The 17,728-nt window shown below is 40.8% G+C and overlaps 1 protein-coding gene across 1 annotated transcript in view; it reads right to left on the bottom strand.

The window, feature by feature from the left end:
* Positions 1–13,157, bottom strand: part of sorbs3 (sorbin and SH3 domain containing 3) — a gene marked incomplete at its 3' end in the record, with an annotated part of 34,954 nt that extends 21,797 nt beyond the window's left edge. The window contains exons 1-2 of the mRNA XM_083904935.1: positions 13,062–13,157; positions 1,270–1,345 (exon numbers count right to left, since the gene is read on the bottom strand). Coding sequence (XP_083761061.1) covers positions 1,270–1,281 — 12 coding nt within the window. The 5' untranslated portion in view covers positions 1,282–1,345; positions 13,062–13,157. The remainder of the gene's footprint in view (positions 1–1,269; positions 1,346–13,061) is intronic.
* Positions 13,158–17,728: the final 4,571 nt, after the last annotated feature.

The following is a 17,728-nucleotide window of genomic DNA, read 5'->3' as shown; positions in this document are numbered from 1 at the left end:
ATTTTGTCACTTAGAAATGGGACACCCCTTAAATGCGGATACGTCTTCAGACTGTAGGGGGCAGAATAACGCCAAAGCTGCGTCCAGTCTGTCAACTCCAAAATAATACCGTAATAACTGTCAGTTAGTTATAAGATGATACTCATACAAATATTCAGCTGACAGTTACCACACACAACGGCTTATTGAAAAGTAAACCACACTGGCCGACTATTGACAAAAGATCGTAAAATAAAAATAAATGTTAAGCAACAATGACGTCAGTAATCCATAATATGGGCCTAAACTAAGATAATACAATGGTTTTCATCATTTTTATATCTCTATTAACAAAGAAAATACTTCATTTGTAGCGTACTCGTTTCGCTGCTTTCGGCGCCATCTTTGGCATGGCAAAAACACGCAATGCATTTTGGGTAGCCCTTGCTCCCAAGGGTGGTCTCGGAAAATCTCATTATTGAGGGCGATACAGCCCTTAAACTTGGCCCTCAATTTTTATGAGAATCGGGACAGCACTTGAGACAATTTGAGATTGAGGGTTAAGACTGAGGATTAAGCAAGGAATTGGAATTCACCCAAAAAGTTCTTCCTTCATTTAAAGGAGGCATACGTAAGATATTTACGTCCAGATACTGAGCTACCATAGTTAATAAAACATTCTCTCCGTGTCTCTCATGGAAGGTTTTGGCGGATATTTAATGAACATAATGTTTTTTCAGTGTTTATAAAGATAAAAACCGTTGTTTGGAAGCTTGTGTCTGTGTAGAAACTGTCTAACATCATGTGGAATATTAGTATGTTTCTGGAAACTCTGGAAACCGACGCTCTACAGCAGGGGTGAAATGGAACTAAATGTAACCAAATGTAATATAAACTAAAGGTAACATATTGCTAAATAACTTTTTGTATTTATTACTTATTCAACTTTCCCTCGTCACATGATGCATGTACAATGATATACTCAGATCCAGTGGCGGGATGCCGTCACTTTACGTGTAACGCAATCGCCATGCATTGTGGGAAATGTAGTTTATGGTCAACACACGCCTTAAAGCAGCATAGACCTATTTTAACACAGATTTTTAAAGACCAATGAATCACTCGCGGGGTCACATAACATGACGTGGCGGGCCACATCTGGCCCCCGGGCCTTGAGTTTGACACACGTGCTCTACAGTGTTTTCAATTAGGATTGCAGTACCCGCTTTAAAACACTAGAGGCCGTTGTTGTACATAAGAAAGTGTCCACATTAGAAACAGCAGCTTTACCTGAGACTGCATGTGATGATCTGTTCTGGTCCTGATGTGATGGAGCTCAGATTCTTGCACTCAGCATCAAACGTCTCTGCAGAAAACAGAAAATAAATATGAGAAAACGTCACTGTAAATAAGTACTTTATTACTTTCTATGCATATAAATAAACTAAACTTCCTCAGCTGCATAGACGAACCAGTCGTGAACAAACCTTCAGAATATCATTGTCCTGATATCACTGGTGAAATACTTTCACACTTTGCCTCATGATGTGATGCAGACGCAGAGATTCTCACATTCTAACGTGTAAAATACCTCGTTGCTTTCCAGTTCTTCTGCTAAAAAAAGAAGAAAAATGCCTGGCGCTGACTCTCTGCTGCTCAACAGCTGCGTTGTTTTACGAGTTTCACTCAGATTTTTTCTGCGTTGTCTCATCGTCTCAGCTTCACCTGACCTCTAATCAAATTAGGATTACATCTCGTCACGCGGAGAATATTCCCACGTCATGACTGATCTGCTTCAAGGTTAAGTTGCTTAAAATTTTTTTTTTAAAAAAGCACTAAAACCTCATTAGATTTTATTGTTTTGAGTCAAATTTCACTGAGTTTAGATCAAGAACAGCCAAATATTTTCTCTCAGAGGAGAACATTTTAAACTGTGAAATTGTGAGAAATTGCAGGTATTGCAATGTGTTGAAGCAAGGTTTCATAATTATTTATTCATAAAAATTCATAAAAATTATTCCTTAAGAGGTTTGCAAATATTTTCAACAGATCCTTGTTCAGGGCGATGCCGACTATTATGACGGTAAATTTCAAGTCATTCTGAGATACTTTTTGTTTTTATGAAGAAAGTCAGCTCGCTGTCAAAGTGCATCAGGCCAAATTTCCTGAATCTCGAAAAATTCATTAAAATTGTTCCTTCAGGGCGATGTCGACTATTATGATGGTAAATTTCAAGTCATTCAGAGATACTTTTTATTTTTATGAAGAAAGTCAGCTCACTTTCAAAGTGCATCAGGGCAAATGGATCATTTCAGGAATTTCAAAAATTCGTTAAAATTATTCCTTAAGAGGTTTGCAAATATTTTCAACAGATCCTTGTTCAGGGCGATGCCGACTATTATGACGGTAAATTTCAAGTCATTCTGAGATACTTTTTGTTTTTATGAAGAAAGTCAGCTCACAGGCCCCACTTTGAGCAACCCTGTTCTAGATTGATGCAGAGAATCAATCTGAAATAACAGCTTTTAATTTAATAGGGTTTTCAGGACCTAACATGGCGTGTTTTTGATCGTGTCAGATATGAAGATTCACCGAGTCACAGCCTCTGTTTCTCTGTTTCTCTGAGATCACAGATAAAACATTAAAAACTCCAGACATCACAACCGTTCCATTCTCCCACCCCACACACACGAGTGGGAGGAAAGGAGGAAAGTGAGCGTCACCCAGTTCTTCTTCCCCGGCCGTTGCCATGGAAAAACCCCCCCAAAACAATGAGTGTGACTCACATGACTGCCTCATTATTTCTATAATCATACAATGCTGTAAGCGACTGGAGTCTCTGAGAAGGTCAGCGACTGAAAGTGACGACCAGATCAGAATTCATTAAAAAAAAAGACAGAGCAGGACTTAACCGTGACATTTGATATCCACTTTAATTTATTTATATAAACAAAACAAAGTCAAACAGAAACTAAAGTAAAACTCAAACTGTGCCAAACGCAGAGAAAACACGACGGAAACTAAACGTAAACAAAGCGCCGTCTTAAATGCTTAATTATGTGGAAACACACGCCATTTAATCCAGAGTTTGTGATAATCTGCGTGCAAACGATGAGATTATAGATTGACTACAGCAGCAGCAGATTCCTCTGATGAGTTTTCCATGTGGTATTTGCAGCTGAACTTTCATCCATAATCACTGTGGTGAGGACAGAGGAAACTATATGCACTGTTTGTCTCTCTGTGCAGGAGGTTTAGAGACAGTGTCTACTGTACACTACAGTACTGTATATATGTTCAGTTTCCCTGTAAATGCTCTAACATAACAGGGGAAACTCACACAGGAAGTGATTAGACTGAGAGTCATCACGGGAAGTTTGTTTTCTGTCTGACAGTGCAAATGGATAATTTCCTGAATTTCAAAAATTCATTAAAATTATTCCTTAAGAGGTTTGCAAATTTTTTCAACAGATCCCCGTTCAGGGCGATGCCGACTATTATGAAGGTGAATTTCAAGTCATTCCGAGATACTTTTTGTTTTTTTGAAGAAAGTCAACTCACTGTCAAAGTGCATTAGGACAAATGGATCATTTCCTGAATTTCAAAAATTCATTCAAATTATTCCTTAAGAGGTTTGCAAATATTTACAAACGGATCCTTGTTCAGGGTGATGCCGACTATTATGATGGTAAATTTCAAGTCATTCCGAGATACTTTTTGTTTTTGAGACTAAAGTGGTATACTCGTATACTGAAGTAACGGCACCTCCGCTCCGTATGAGGACCTGAAAGCTGAAACCTTCTGATTCATGCACACGCGTCACGTCCTGATGAGTAAACTCATGTCCTAACAACCGTCTCTGCGTCTCACTTCTGTGGTGGAGCAGAGAAATTGAACAGAGACACAAACAGAGACCCTTAACCGACACAATCCTACCTAATAAGGAGAAATCAGTTCAGAGATATCTGGTAAGAAAAGCCCTCTCCTCTCTGCCTGTGTCTGAAAACACAGTGAATTCTTCAGTAATTAGCCAGGCTCAATAACAGAGGCAGATATTAGCTTTCACCATGGGGACAATAGCATTGTTGCTATGTGACCCCCCCCTCCCCTCTGCTAAAATATGTGGACGTGAGAGTCCAGGTATTTACAAGTCAAACCCCTGCGAGGTGAGACGATGCAGGGGGAAAAAAACCGAGCCATAAAAGGTCCAGACGGAGATGGAATGACGCTCTGCTTCACGTTCACAGTTTCACACCATGTCCAGTTCTCTCTCTGCAGTGAAAACACAAATGCGTCACCTCTCGTGGTCTTAATTCTGCTCTCAGTCCAGAGAAGGTTCAATTTCAGAGAAAGAGAAACAAGGAGGGAAATCTGGAATGGAAATATAACGGCCTCAGTTCCCAGAGATCTCATCCGGTCTCTGGGAGAACTGGAGCAGATGTTTGACTCTGATGATGATGATGATGATGCATCCACAGACAACACAACAAGGTCTCAGGGTTTCAAATGGAGGCGTGATAGAAGTGCATCAGCCCGTTTGTATCAATGCCTTTGTGGACCAGTGACGCTACTGATTATTATTATTATTGAACATAAAGGCCTTCTACACTGTAAAAAAAAAAAAAAAAAAGTTGAGAAAACTCAAAATTTCAAGGCAACTTGATGCAATCAATTTTTGAGTTTACAGCCCAACAAAAGATCGAGTTTTTAAAAAAAAGTTCCATCAAACAATATTATTTTGTGAGACAAACTTGTAAGTTAGAGTTGTGCAAACTCAAAATTCTCTTTTCAAACAATTTGGCTAACTAATCTTGTTCAGATAATGTAAAAAATGTTATTAAAAAATAAAATTTTGAATTGGCACAATTCTAACTTACAAGTTTGTCTAACAAAATAATATTTGTTGATGGAACCTTTTTAAAAACTCGAGATCTTTTGTTGGGCTGTAAACTCAAAAATTTATTGCATTAAGTTGCAACAGGCCAAATTTCCTGAATTTCAAAAAATCTTTAAAATTATTCCTTAAGAGGTTTGCAAACATTTTCAACGGATCCTTGTTCAGGGCGATGCCGACTATTATGATGGTAAATTTCAAGTCATTCCGAGATACTTTTTGTTTTTGAGAAAAAAGTCAGCTCACTGTCAACGTGCAACAGGACAAATTTCCTGAATTTCAAAAATTCATTAAAATTATTCCTTAAGAGGTTTGCAAATATTGCAAATCCTTGAAATGTTGAGTTTTCTTTTTTTACAGTGTAAAGCCGTTTATACCAACGTCCAAATACAGGAAGCGATCTAGCACACGGGTTTCAAACTCACAACTGTTCACTCAGGGTTACAGGGGAAATATTAGCTCCCATCATAATAACCCATTTACAATATTCATGAGGATAAAAACTGAGAAATAACTCATTTTAACTTGATATGAAGGCCTTTAGTGGCCCACAGGCCTCACGTTTGTGGTCAAACTGCAGCGCATAAGTTTATAAATACTGTTCTGAACCTGCACCTGAAAAACATGGACATCCCAGCATGAAGTAGAACTAGAACTAGCCATTTCCTGCATTTATCCACACATTGTTTCTCACATTTCGTGTTAAAATTCTAGTAAACTTTAGTCAGTCAGAGGCAGCGGCACCATTGAGCGAGTAAAGCGAGACGACTGCAAACAACAACAAAGAAGCATCATCTAAGAAAAGTTTCACAAGTGGATTCTACTTCGCAAACAAAAATGCTTCTTGTCCCTGCACTGCTGCTGCTGCTGCTGCTGCTGCTCTCTCAGGTCTGATAGTTTTGCTTGACGGAGCCTGTTTCCAGATAAAAGGACGCAGCAAACAAACAACGTCACATGAGCTCTCTCTTTTCATGAAGATCAAACCGAGCCTGAATTATAACATCGACACCAGTTCACCAAAGGTCACACACTGCAGCTTTAATACATTACAGTGTGGACACGTTACCATGGTGATATAATACTGTGAGATTTTTAACAGCTCAGTCAGCTGTTTTATACTCGTGTTGAAAGTTACTTTTCTTTCTTCAGAGATCGACTCAGCAGCTCCAGGGTCAGTGAACTTCACCACACCCATGTGATCACCGTGAGGCAGTCACCGAAACAGAAATAAAACAGAAGCACTTTTACAAAGAAACACATGACAAACGCCATTTGTCACATACAGTAAACTGGAGAAGGAGATTAGAGCCTGACATGTGATGATCTGCTTCTCCAGGATTTAATCTCACTGCAGTGACATCCACAGACCTCCTCAGGCCGGTGTACCAATGACTCTGATGTACACTACCACTCAAAAGTTTGGGGTCACTCAGAAATGTACTTATTTTTGAAGGAAAAGTAAAAAAAAATGTCAATGAATATATCACATTTTGAGAAAGAAATTAAAATTTTGTGGAAAAAATTATAATTTTGAGAAAGAAATTAAAATGTTGTGAAAAAATAAAATTTTGAGCAAAACAATAAATTTGGAGAAAAAGATTAACATTTAAAAAGAAAACTAATTTTGAGAAAAAAAATTACATTTTGTGAAAAAATTATTTTTGTGAAAAAATAGAAATTTTGTGAAAAAAATTAATATTGAAAAAGCACTTTTTTGTCAATGACTATAACATTAAATGAATCATAAATACACTCTATACATTGTAAATGTGGTAAACAACTATTCTAGCAGCACACGTCTGGTTTTTAATGGAATATGTACATATGTATAGAGGCCCATTTCCAGTGTTCTAATGGTACATTGTGTTTGCTAATCACGTTAGAAGGCTATTGGATGATTAGAAAACCCTTGTGCAATGATGTTAGCACAGCTGAAAACAGTTCTGCTGGTTCTTTGACAAAAGTTTGATTATAAATTTCTATTCATTTTGCAACTCTTTTGAGGAATAAAAGTGTGATTTTAATGGAAAACACAAAATTGTATACGTAAGTGACCCCAAACTTTTGAACGGTAGTGTAAACCCAGGGTGAAATAAAAGACAACTGTGGATATGACTGAGGTCAGGGTTAGGGATAAATATCCAGGTTAGGCTTTGTTCGATATCCACTGTTGGCTCACACTTTTATTAATAAAACACGGCGCTAACGGGGGCTGGACAGTGAGAGATCATCTCTGTGATTGTTTCATCAGAAGACGAGAAGAGAAGACGGAAAAAACAAAAGTGTCCGCTGTGTCATGAAAGACAAGAAAGTGGTTTCCTCAACACAGAGACACAGCACATACTGTCATCTGGAGTCAATATACAGAGTGTGGGAGTGCAACTATTTTCCTCTTTGCCATCAATTCAGTGACTTCCACTTTAATTATGAGCGCAGAGAAGATGAAAAAGACACTCCATGTTTTACTCCTTGAAGAAGAAAGAAGTCGCGGTTCATTCCGTTTGTCTTTGTGTGATTTTCTGGAACTAAATCACAGTGATCTGAGTCGTGGAGGGATCTGTGATCTCAGGAGGTTTGTGCTTCAGACGGAGAGAGAACGTGGATTTAAATCAGACAAACAAAAGTCAGTCCCTAACGTGTCGGCCTCTGAATCAGTGAGGGATTAACAGAGTTAATCATCGACTCGGTAAACGTGGAAACTGCTGTGTGCACCGCGCACATAAACACAGGTCATTTACACACTGAAGGAAAACCCCGGGGGGCCAATAATACTGTACATGAGCTTCAATATTTGCTCAAGGAGGTCAAACAATAACCAGGGTCTGAGGTCTGAGGTCTGATGAGATATCAGAACAAGCCTCGTGAAGTGGCGTCTTCACGGATGTCGGCCATAAACGACACCACGACGCATTGGAGGCTTTAAAGGTCCTGTTTTATGCTAAATCAACTTTTTAATCATTTAAATCCTTATATTTGGGACCCTGTAGGTCCTACCAGTCGCCAAAGTGTGAAAAAAGATGACTCGCTCGTGTTTTTGTGGTCCTCCTCAGCAGGGGCGCAGCTTGTGAACAGGCAAGGCAGGCAACTGCTTGGGGCCCCGAGCTGATAGGGGGGCCCCCTGACATTCGGAGCCTGAGGGCTGTTTTTACTGAAATGTGCAGTGACCAGCCGCCTCCCCGTCCACCTTAAACAACAATGGGCGATTTGCAATGACATCTCAGTAGGAAACCTCCCTAAAGGGGACCCACCTCAACGGGGGCAACGGTATACGAAAACAGGAAGTCCTTTAAAAGTTCTATTCTTGGCTCCACAGTGCAGCACAGAGTTCTACACAAACTTCCAGCCTCAGAGGATTAATCTGTCCAGTGGATACATGTTATATATGACGGCAATGTGCTGGCTAGAGCCTGCAAATGATCACTTTTACAAATGCTAACTGCTGTTAGCTCCCAGTAGCCTCTGTGGCTGATGTCATTTCCTGTCCCTTACTAAACAGAGCGTTATGAACAGGGCTGTTTTGTTCAGGGTGATTGAACTGCTGTGGTGCTTCATCCTTTTTTGACCAAAGCATGACACAGACATGTTCACTAGGACACCAGGAAACTAGCTTCACTTGGACAAATATTAATATTGAAAAAGCACTTTTTTGTCAATGAAAGTCAAAGTAATTACAAGAATATTTGTTGAATTGTCCAGAGAGGCCGACGACATGAGGTCGCAGACCTTAAAAGGTGCTGCAGCTGCTGCAAGTTTAGAATATGCAGTGATTGGAGAGAGAGGGCGAGTTTAGGAGATACATACAAAGACATATTTATTTGGGGGGGAGGAGAAGGTGTTTCATCACCTTGTATGGTGGTGCTCCTTCACTATGAGGAGCAGGAGGAGTCAGTTTGGGAGGAGGTGGTGGTGTTGTTGTGTTAAGAGGACGATAAATCCGAGAGGAGACAACACAGAAACCTTCTATCAGGATTTTATCAGAGAACAGACAGACGTTCACTGTCACACATTTACTTATGCGAGTGTGAGGTAAAGCTCTCCTCTGACTACAGGGAGTCAACTTTTACTTTCTAACCGTCTTTGTTACTCGTCACTAGCAAATAAAATCAGAAGAAGAAGAAGAAGAAGAGTTGGTAATCGTCTGTATTTATATCGAGGTCTTGAGCTGCTTTACAGGACACTTTTCAACCATTCACACACTTCAGCATTAAACTTAATAGGGACGTGAATCTTTGGGTGGCTAACGATTCGATTCCGATTCTTAGGGTCACGATTCGATTCAAACGATTCTCGATTCAAAAATTGATACAATGCATCGTGTGTTAAAGGGATAGTTCGGAGTTTTGGACATAAGACCTATTTTCCAACTCAGCCGGTGTGATGGAGACGTCTGGAGACGTTTTCAAGAAATTTCATTCAGTTCTTCTAGTTGCCGACTAGTTCGCTGGTGCTATGGCTAGCGCAAGTCAATGATACAAGTTAGCATGGCATTAAAAACACTCATACCGACTCCACAGTGCACCCGAGGCAAATCAGTTGTAACGGCAGACTATCGATGTACATATCTGTGTTGATAGAATGTTTGAAATAAAACCAACCTTGCAATTTGAAGGATTTATGTCTCAGCAGCAGCAGCAGCGCGTCATTCTTCCTGTTAGGCTATGGCAGCGGCGGACTGATTCCGCTGCTGCTGAGAAAGTAGTCCCTCAAAAATTCATGCGATGCGAGGTTAGTTTTGTTTCAAATATTATTCTATCAACACAGATATGTACATCGATAGTCTGCCGTTACAATTGATTTGCCTCGGGTGCACTGTGGAGTCGGTATGAGTGTTTCTAATGCCATGCTAGCAGGTACCATTAACTTGCGCTAGCCATAGCACCAGCGAACTCGGCAACTAGAAGAACTGAATGAAATTCCTTGAAAAAGTCTCCAGACGTCTCCATCACACCGGCTGAGTTGGAAAATAGGTCTTATGTCCGAAATTCCGAACTATCACTTTAAGGCAAATTATGGCATCAAAACAATACAGTTTGTGTAAGATAATGTGATTTTTAAATAAACTGATTCCAATTAAGTCATCGCACAAAGGCAAACTTTCAAAAAAATAAAAACGTGCATCAATAAATGCTTTTTGATGACATCATCCAGTTTCTCTGGGGCTGCTTATGTAAAATAAAATAAAGCAAACGTTTAAATTCTCCTCTGAACTCCTCACTATGAAGCTGTGCATGTGCTGGGCCTGCAAAATATTTCACAATAAAAGCCTTGCCTGGGGGGTAAAAATGAATTTAAACGGGGAACGGAAAGAGTAGTGTGCTTTTTCTTTGGAGTGGGTACAAAGACGTGACACAAGGCGGCGCTGACGAGTCAAGACTCAGCAGCTGTGTGAGGGAAGGAGATAGAATATGAGGCAAGTTCAGGAGAAAGACCGAGAGGATCGGTCACTTCATCAGGAAGTGAACTGAAGCTCATGATCCCACACTTTTGTCTAGCAGAGGAAACACAGGTGTTTAAAGAGGACCTAGACCGGAAGTTCCAATTAATGCTGTTTTTTAGTGTGTATCTGCGTCATTACCTTGTTTACGAAGCCCTGAAGGTTCTAAACAAACAGATCAGCCACTGCTGAGAACGCTGTGTGTTATTGTAATCTCGGGCTCAGCGAGATATCTGAAAAAACCCCGTCCGGTTACGGAAGCATCGGTTCTCCTGAACAGCAGATCCTCCTGCTCCGGGCACTAGTCCGGGCACATCTGGTTGCGTACATTGAACCGCAGAAGAAGAATAACGTCCGTTGTGGAGGTGTTTCACGAGCGACAGTGTCTTCTGACTCCGGGTCAAAGGTCGTCAAAGGGACTGTGGCGGGGAGTCGTGAAGAAGCTATTTTTAAACACTGTTAAAACAATGTTTTGATAATGAGGAGCAGTGCATCCACCGTTCCAGAGGGGGGAGCTGTGCTTCTGAGAGCGGGTGTGCTGATTATGTCACTTCCGGGTATTGGCCAATCACAAGACAGTTGGGAAGGCTCTAGACTGGCTGGCCAATCACAACACACTATCTTCTGGGTGAGAGAGTTGAGTCTGAAATATCGCGGCTGAGGAGAGCTTTAATAAGGAGAGATTTCTATTGGCTCGTTTACAGCAACTAGGAGGTTTTTGACCATAAAAACATGTTAATGTATGTAAGTAGACCTCCATAACTAACATATATGTGCAACAGTACCACTCTATGGGAGCTCTAGAGTCATAAAAAAGATGAATTTCTGTTTCAAATCACAGGTAAAGAATTTGCAAATTAAGCCAAATTGTCAAAAAAGTATGTATAGAAGGCAATAAATACAGCTGTAAGCAAAGTTACACGGGTCTCTCTGTTTGAAGCACGTGGGAAATGTGGGAAACCCTCATGCCTGTCATTTTACATCTGCAGCCTGTGAATATGATAGCTGTTCATGAAATCACAAAGGGAATCAGAACCGGCTGTGGAAATCACCCCGACAGTAAGAGGAGCCGAGGAGCCGAGGTTTGAGGGCTGGAATACGCTCGCAGTGCTGGTTTTTATCTGAACTAACTCCAAAACTGCAACAGCACCTGCCCAGAACCAGCATCTAGCATGCGTTTGTGACGACTCTGCAGCGTCTCCACCGCAGTTTCAACATCACAACGTTCACAGATCACGTGGCTCCCTCTTGTTTTCAGGTGAACTGCACAGGAATCTCTTGGGAAAGTCTGCGGCGCTAATCCTGCGGCGTTAAGCCGTGAGAGATCAGTCGGCATCGAGCGGGGGGGAGAGATGACAGGTGGAGTTAACGTCGCACGAAAACACTGCTGCAAAACAACCAACCACAACCATACACACACACACACAAAACCGCAGTAATGTCTCACAGATTTTGACTGACTGCATCTGAACATGACGTCTCGCCTTCACTGTTCGCTCAACATTCATCACAACAAACTGCTAAAACCTCTGAGATGGGAAATTCTTTCCAGTTCTGTCACTGTTGGTTGTGAATTAAGATGAATAATTTCCCGTGGGAATGTCACAAAACACGTACAGGCATGTTAAAAGTCTGATTTTAGTTTAAGACTAAGACCAGTTATCTTAGTCTGACTAATGTGACGCATAGTCCGATTACTTCCGCATGTATACGCCTAGTCGGACTGGAGTCAGACTTGGTGTTCTGCACATGCACCAACAACTTCCTCTTTGACCAGGAAGTAGAAGGAGACGGCGGCGACCACAAGAACTCCATCTTATCTGCATCACGATTAACAGCAGGTACGAAAAACATACAGAACCACAAGAGGTTACAAGGTCCAGTCCAGAGGAGAGTTATCCTGTGAAAATTTTGGACCAAAATTCGACAAAAAATCAATTGTTGTACAAAATTTGACAATTTTAAAAAAAATATATTTTTGGTCCAAAATTTGACAAAAACGTCATACTCTACTAGGTCGTCCAAAATTTGTCAATTTTTTTTGAAAAAATATTTTTGGTCCAAAATTTTACAAAAACGTCATACTCTACTATGTCGTCCAAAATTTGACAATCTTTTCCAAAAAATATTTTTGGTCCAAAATTTGGCTAGGTGGCACTGTGAAGCACTGCCTTACAACAACACCAGGAGTGCAGGAGCGTTGAAACTTCCTTCTACTTCTCTCTAGTAGCACGAGACGGGAACGCCACAGTGGAGCGTTTTTAAGATTTCCACTCTGGAGGGTGGCTTCATTTTTTTGCGTTTTTAAGCCCCAAAAACGCAGTCGCTGTCTCAACGAAAGGCACATCTGATAAAAATAATTTGTCGGAGCGTTGTCATGTAAAGTCAACCTTAGCTCGATCCTGAGAATAAAAGTTACGTGCTACAGCTTTAAGGGAAATATTGGAGGCTAAATTTAAAGTCTGAGTCACCACTGAAGAAGGAAAGCAAAGGCCCAACATTGATAAAGAGCTGTTTTTCCTCATCAGTCCACTTAAAAATCCTCTTGTCCATTCGTTTCACTTCCATGATTTCTAAAAGTCTTTATCCATTACACTTTAACTTTCTATCAGCCATCTGCCTGCTTTTCTACTTTTTAATCATTGATTTTCATTGGAGTTTTTTTTTTTAAATGTGAACATCAAAAATACAAACAAATAAAAACAAAGACTTTATATCTAAGCCTATACCTTTGTTGAGAAAGCGTGCACTGACCTTTAGACCTCGCTGTGTTCTGTACGTAAACCACGCTGGAGACCGTCCTCTCGCTCTCTCTCTCTCTCTGTTAGTCATGAAACTGGCCAGGACTCGCTCGCTCTGCCTCCCTTTATCTCTGCCTCTCTTTATCGCTCTCTCTCTCTCTCTCTCAGCTCTGCCTACTGACACCAAGGACTTCCCGCTTGACAGGCATCACCATAGCAACCCTCTCCGGCCCTCCGCTCAAAAGCCACCCTGGCTCTTGGCTCTCGTCAGTTTCGGGGGGGGGGGGGGGGGGGGGACCTCCTCCTTCACTGAAGCAGCTCCATTGTTGTGATAAGGTGATATTTCACAGCGCAGGGTTCACCAAAGGGGAACGTAAACAGTTCATCACCTCCACACCACAGACACTGACCAATGACTCCCAACTTTATCTCCTCCTCCTGCTCCTCCTCCTCCTTTTGTGTGCAAAGGCCAGGTCTGAACAGAAGCTCTGTGTGTTCTTCTCTGGAAGTCTTCCACAGTCATTTCTCAACAGCACAGCGATCAGTGATCACGCCCGTCTGTGCAGGAGGAAGTCAGCACATTATTCAGAGGAGGAGATGTGGTTGGAGTTAGCTCGTCCAACACACACACACACACAGAGCCAAGAAGCTGCAGCACATTCTCCTGCAGCAGAGAATCGATCACACGAACAACACTTTAAGCTAGAATAATAAACAAGGATTTCCAGTTTGTCCACATTTGCTGCCAATGACGACAAACGCTGTAAAACCTGTTCACAAAGTCTGAGGACAAGAGGTTACAAGGTCCAGTCCAAAGGAGAGTGATCCTGTGAACATTTTGGTCCAAAATTCGACAAAAACGTCATACTATACTATGTCGTACAAGATTTGACAATTTTTTTGAAAAAATATTTTTTGTCTAAAATTTGACAAAAATGTCATACTATACTATGTCTTCCAAAATCTGACAAATTTTTCCCCAAAAAAGTTTTAGTCCAAAATTTGACAAAATCGTCATACAATCCTATGTTGTCCAAAATCGAACAAATTTTTCAAAAAATAATTTTTGGTCCAAAATTTGACTAAAATGTCATACTATATACTATGTCGTCCAAAATTGACAATTTTTTTGGAAAAAAAAAAGTTGTTGTTCCAAAATTCGACAAAAACGTCATCCAAAACTATGTAGTCCAAAGTTTGACAATTTTTTCGGGAAAAAATATTCTTGGTTTCCAAAGGAGAGTGATCCTGTCACGTTCTCCCTGTCACCTGTGAACGTGATCACTCACCTGTGAACAGGTGTAAACAACGTCAAGTCACTCACATGAACTTTGAGTTCAGGCAATAAAACTCAGGACTGGAGCAAGAACACAAACACGGAGCTGGGTCTGTAGACGCTGGTGACTGTGTTTGTATTTGTAGGACCTGTTTATTGGTACAAACACTGAACTTGTCAGGACCAAAAACCTGGTACGAATTGGAACTGCTTGTGTACTTGTATTTATATCTTTGCGAAGTCCAAGAGACATAAACCTATCTTTGTCTATAGGCCCCATTAACTTGAGATCATATTTCACCAAATCATATATTCTTGTAATGTTTATATTTCATATCTGCTGCGAATATAGTGTTTTCTTTATATTCCATATTTGTTATTTTAATTCTGAAGGAGTGTAAAAAAAATGTAAGGCACCCAATTTCCCTGCAGTGAAGTATTCAGATTTGGATTCAAGACCTTCCTTTTCTTTCCTGCCATAAACACTGACCTTGTCAGGACCTGTAGTCCTCACACAGACCAGAACCTGGTCCTAATGAGGCAAAACCTGTCATTTCAGAGGAACTGGTTGAGTTTAAGATTGTGAATTGTGGTTCAGTTAAGGTTAAATTAAGTTTACGGTTAGGCATAAACTGGTTGTGCTTAAAGTTTAAATGAATGGGAGTGAACTAAGAAGAATAACTGTGTGTGTGTGTGTGTGTAGCCAGTTCCAACTTGAAACTGAAGCGCTCTCAGCTATTTCTTAATAATTCAGTGGTCTGGCTCGGTTAAACAGGGCAAAGATCCGTTTACTGGGCCTGTTTCGCCTCACTGGGCTGTTTTTAACCAGCTCTTTTAGACGAGAGGCTCCTCCCCCTTCCTAATCTGTGTCCTGGTCACCCCGCTGTGACATCTGACTCTCAGCTAAACCAGGTCATCACAGCAGTGGTTAAGCCTGGTACTCACCACTGTGGCTTCACTGGATCCTCGGTCTTGCATGATGACAAAGACAGGACAACAGCTCTCCCTTAAGACCAACTGTCCTCATGTTCTTCTTCACAACATCCATGAACCTTCTCTGTGGTCTGTGGACCATCTCAACCTTGACTCTTATACTTTATCTCCAACTCGTTCAATCTGAGCAGTCCCTGAAATATGTTCATGTCTTATCCTGTCCTTCCTGGTCACTTCTAGCAAAGATCTCTGCATCTTCAGCCCTGACAGGTCCAGCTCCAGCTCTGACACCTCTAGCTCCAGCATCAGTTCCAGTTCCAGTCCCAGATCCAGTTCCAGTTCTTCCTCCAGCTCCAGTTCCAGTTCCAGCTCCGACACCTCCAGCTCCAGCTTGGGCTCTAGCTTGGGCTTCAGCTTGGGCTCCAGCTTCGGCTCCAGCTACAGCTCTGACACCTTCAGTTCCAGTTCCAGTTCCAGCTACAGCTCCAGCTCCAGCTCCAGCTCCGACACTTCCGGCTCCAGCTCCGACATTTCCGGCTCCAGCTCCGACACTTCCATCTCCGACACTTCCAGCTCCGACACTTCCAGCTCCGACACTTCCAGCTCCGACACTTCCAGCTCCAGCTCCTCCTGTCTCCTCACCATACATCTTCGCAGGTCTCAACTTCCCTTTCATGTTTGCTGTTGCTTTTCGATGGTTGACTCCAGGTATTTAAACTCTCCCACTTTCTCGACCTCTACTCCTTGCTTCTTCACCGTGTCACCTGTCTCACTTCTGCTAACGTTCATATACAAACTTAATTCTACTGCTCAAAAAACCTCTTTAGCAAACTCTTCTTGTCCCACCACCTGCCCCTGCTCTGCTGCTGTATACTCACAAACTCTCCCTCAGTCGGGTTCTGATAGTATTGCTTGACGCAGCAACACAAACACAAACATTGGTGGCTTGAATGTAAACCATAGATGAGCGCTTCATGCCTCTGGCTTTTTCCCCAGCTCCTCTCTTTTATTCACAGAAACAAGAGGCGGCATGTCTGCACAAATCACAAGATAAAGCCATCATCAAACATAAAGATCATAGACGAGTGTGCAGATAAAACAGGGATGTGCAGGAGGAACTCACAGCGCAGGTCGTCCTCTACAAACGCCTCATACTATACTGTCGTCCAAGATTTGAAAAGTTTTTTGGAAAAAAAATGTTGGTCCAAAATTTGACTAAAATATCATACTATACTATGTCGTCCAAGATTTGACAATTTTTAAAAATATATATTTTTGGTCCAAAATTTGACAAAAATATCATTCTAAACTATGTCGTACAAAATCTGACAAAAACGTCATTCTAAACTATGTCGTACAAAATCTGACAAATATTTCAAAAGATAATTTTTGGTCCAAAATTTGACTAAAACGTCGTACTATATACTATGTCGTACAAAATTTGACAAATTTTTCGAAAAATAATTTTTGGTCCAAAATTTGACAAAAATATCATACTATACTATGTCGTCCAAAATTTGACAATTTTTTGGGAAAAAATGTTTTGGTCCAAAATTGACAAAAACGTCATACTATACTATGTCGTACAAAATTTGACAAAAACGTCATACAATACTATGTCGTACAAAATAGGACACATTTTTCGAAAAATAATTTTTGGTCCAAAATGTGACTTAAACGTCATACTATATACTATGTCATCCAAATTTTGACAATATTTTTTGAAAAAAAATTTTGGTCCAAAATTCGACAAAAACGTTATACTATACTATGTCGTACAAAATCTGACAAATTTTTCTAAAAAAAATGTTGGTCCAAAATTTGACAAAAACGTCATACTATACTATGTCGTACAAAATCGGACACATTTTTCGGAAAATAATTTTTGGTCCAAAATTTGACAAAAACGTTATACTATACTATGTCGTCCAAAATTTGACAATTTTTTCAGGACATTTCTTTTGGTCCAAATATTATGTCGAGATAGGACTCATGGAATGTCTCCGAGCACAAACTGAGCGACGGCATCACGGTTTATTTTAGCAGTAAACAACATTCTTCCCCATGCTGTGTGCAGCAATCCCAGGACTCACAAGTCGTGTTGACTGATGAGGACAAACATCTCCAACAGAGTCACAAATCCTCATGAGACCTCCACAGCTCACAGGAAGTATGAGTCCTCATGGAGGGGGCGTTCATAACGCAGCGTTCCTCTCTTGTTTGCTCTTGGTTTCAGAGGCTGACAGTTAAAGTTAAAGATGGAACAGCACTGAACACAGTCTGGAACAAAGAGATCTCAATATGAGTTATGACCAACGGATCGTCCAGAGGCTTCAAGCATCATGGACTCCACTGAAGATGAGAATCAACTCTGGTGCAATCAGAGCTTCGTTATGAACCAACAAAGTGTTTCTAGGGTTTGTTTGTTTATTTGTTTGTTTAGGATGAAAAAGCTCAGTCTTCTGGGAGGA

Source organism: Microchirus variegatus (genome assembly GCF_963457635.1).
Source record: "Microchirus variegatus genome assembly, chromosome: 18".
NCBI classification, from domain to species: Eukaryota; Metazoa; Chordata; class Actinopteri; order Pleuronectiformes; family Soleidae; genus Microchirus; species Microchirus variegatus.
This window is presented reverse-complemented; position numbering and strand designations above follow the sequence as displayed.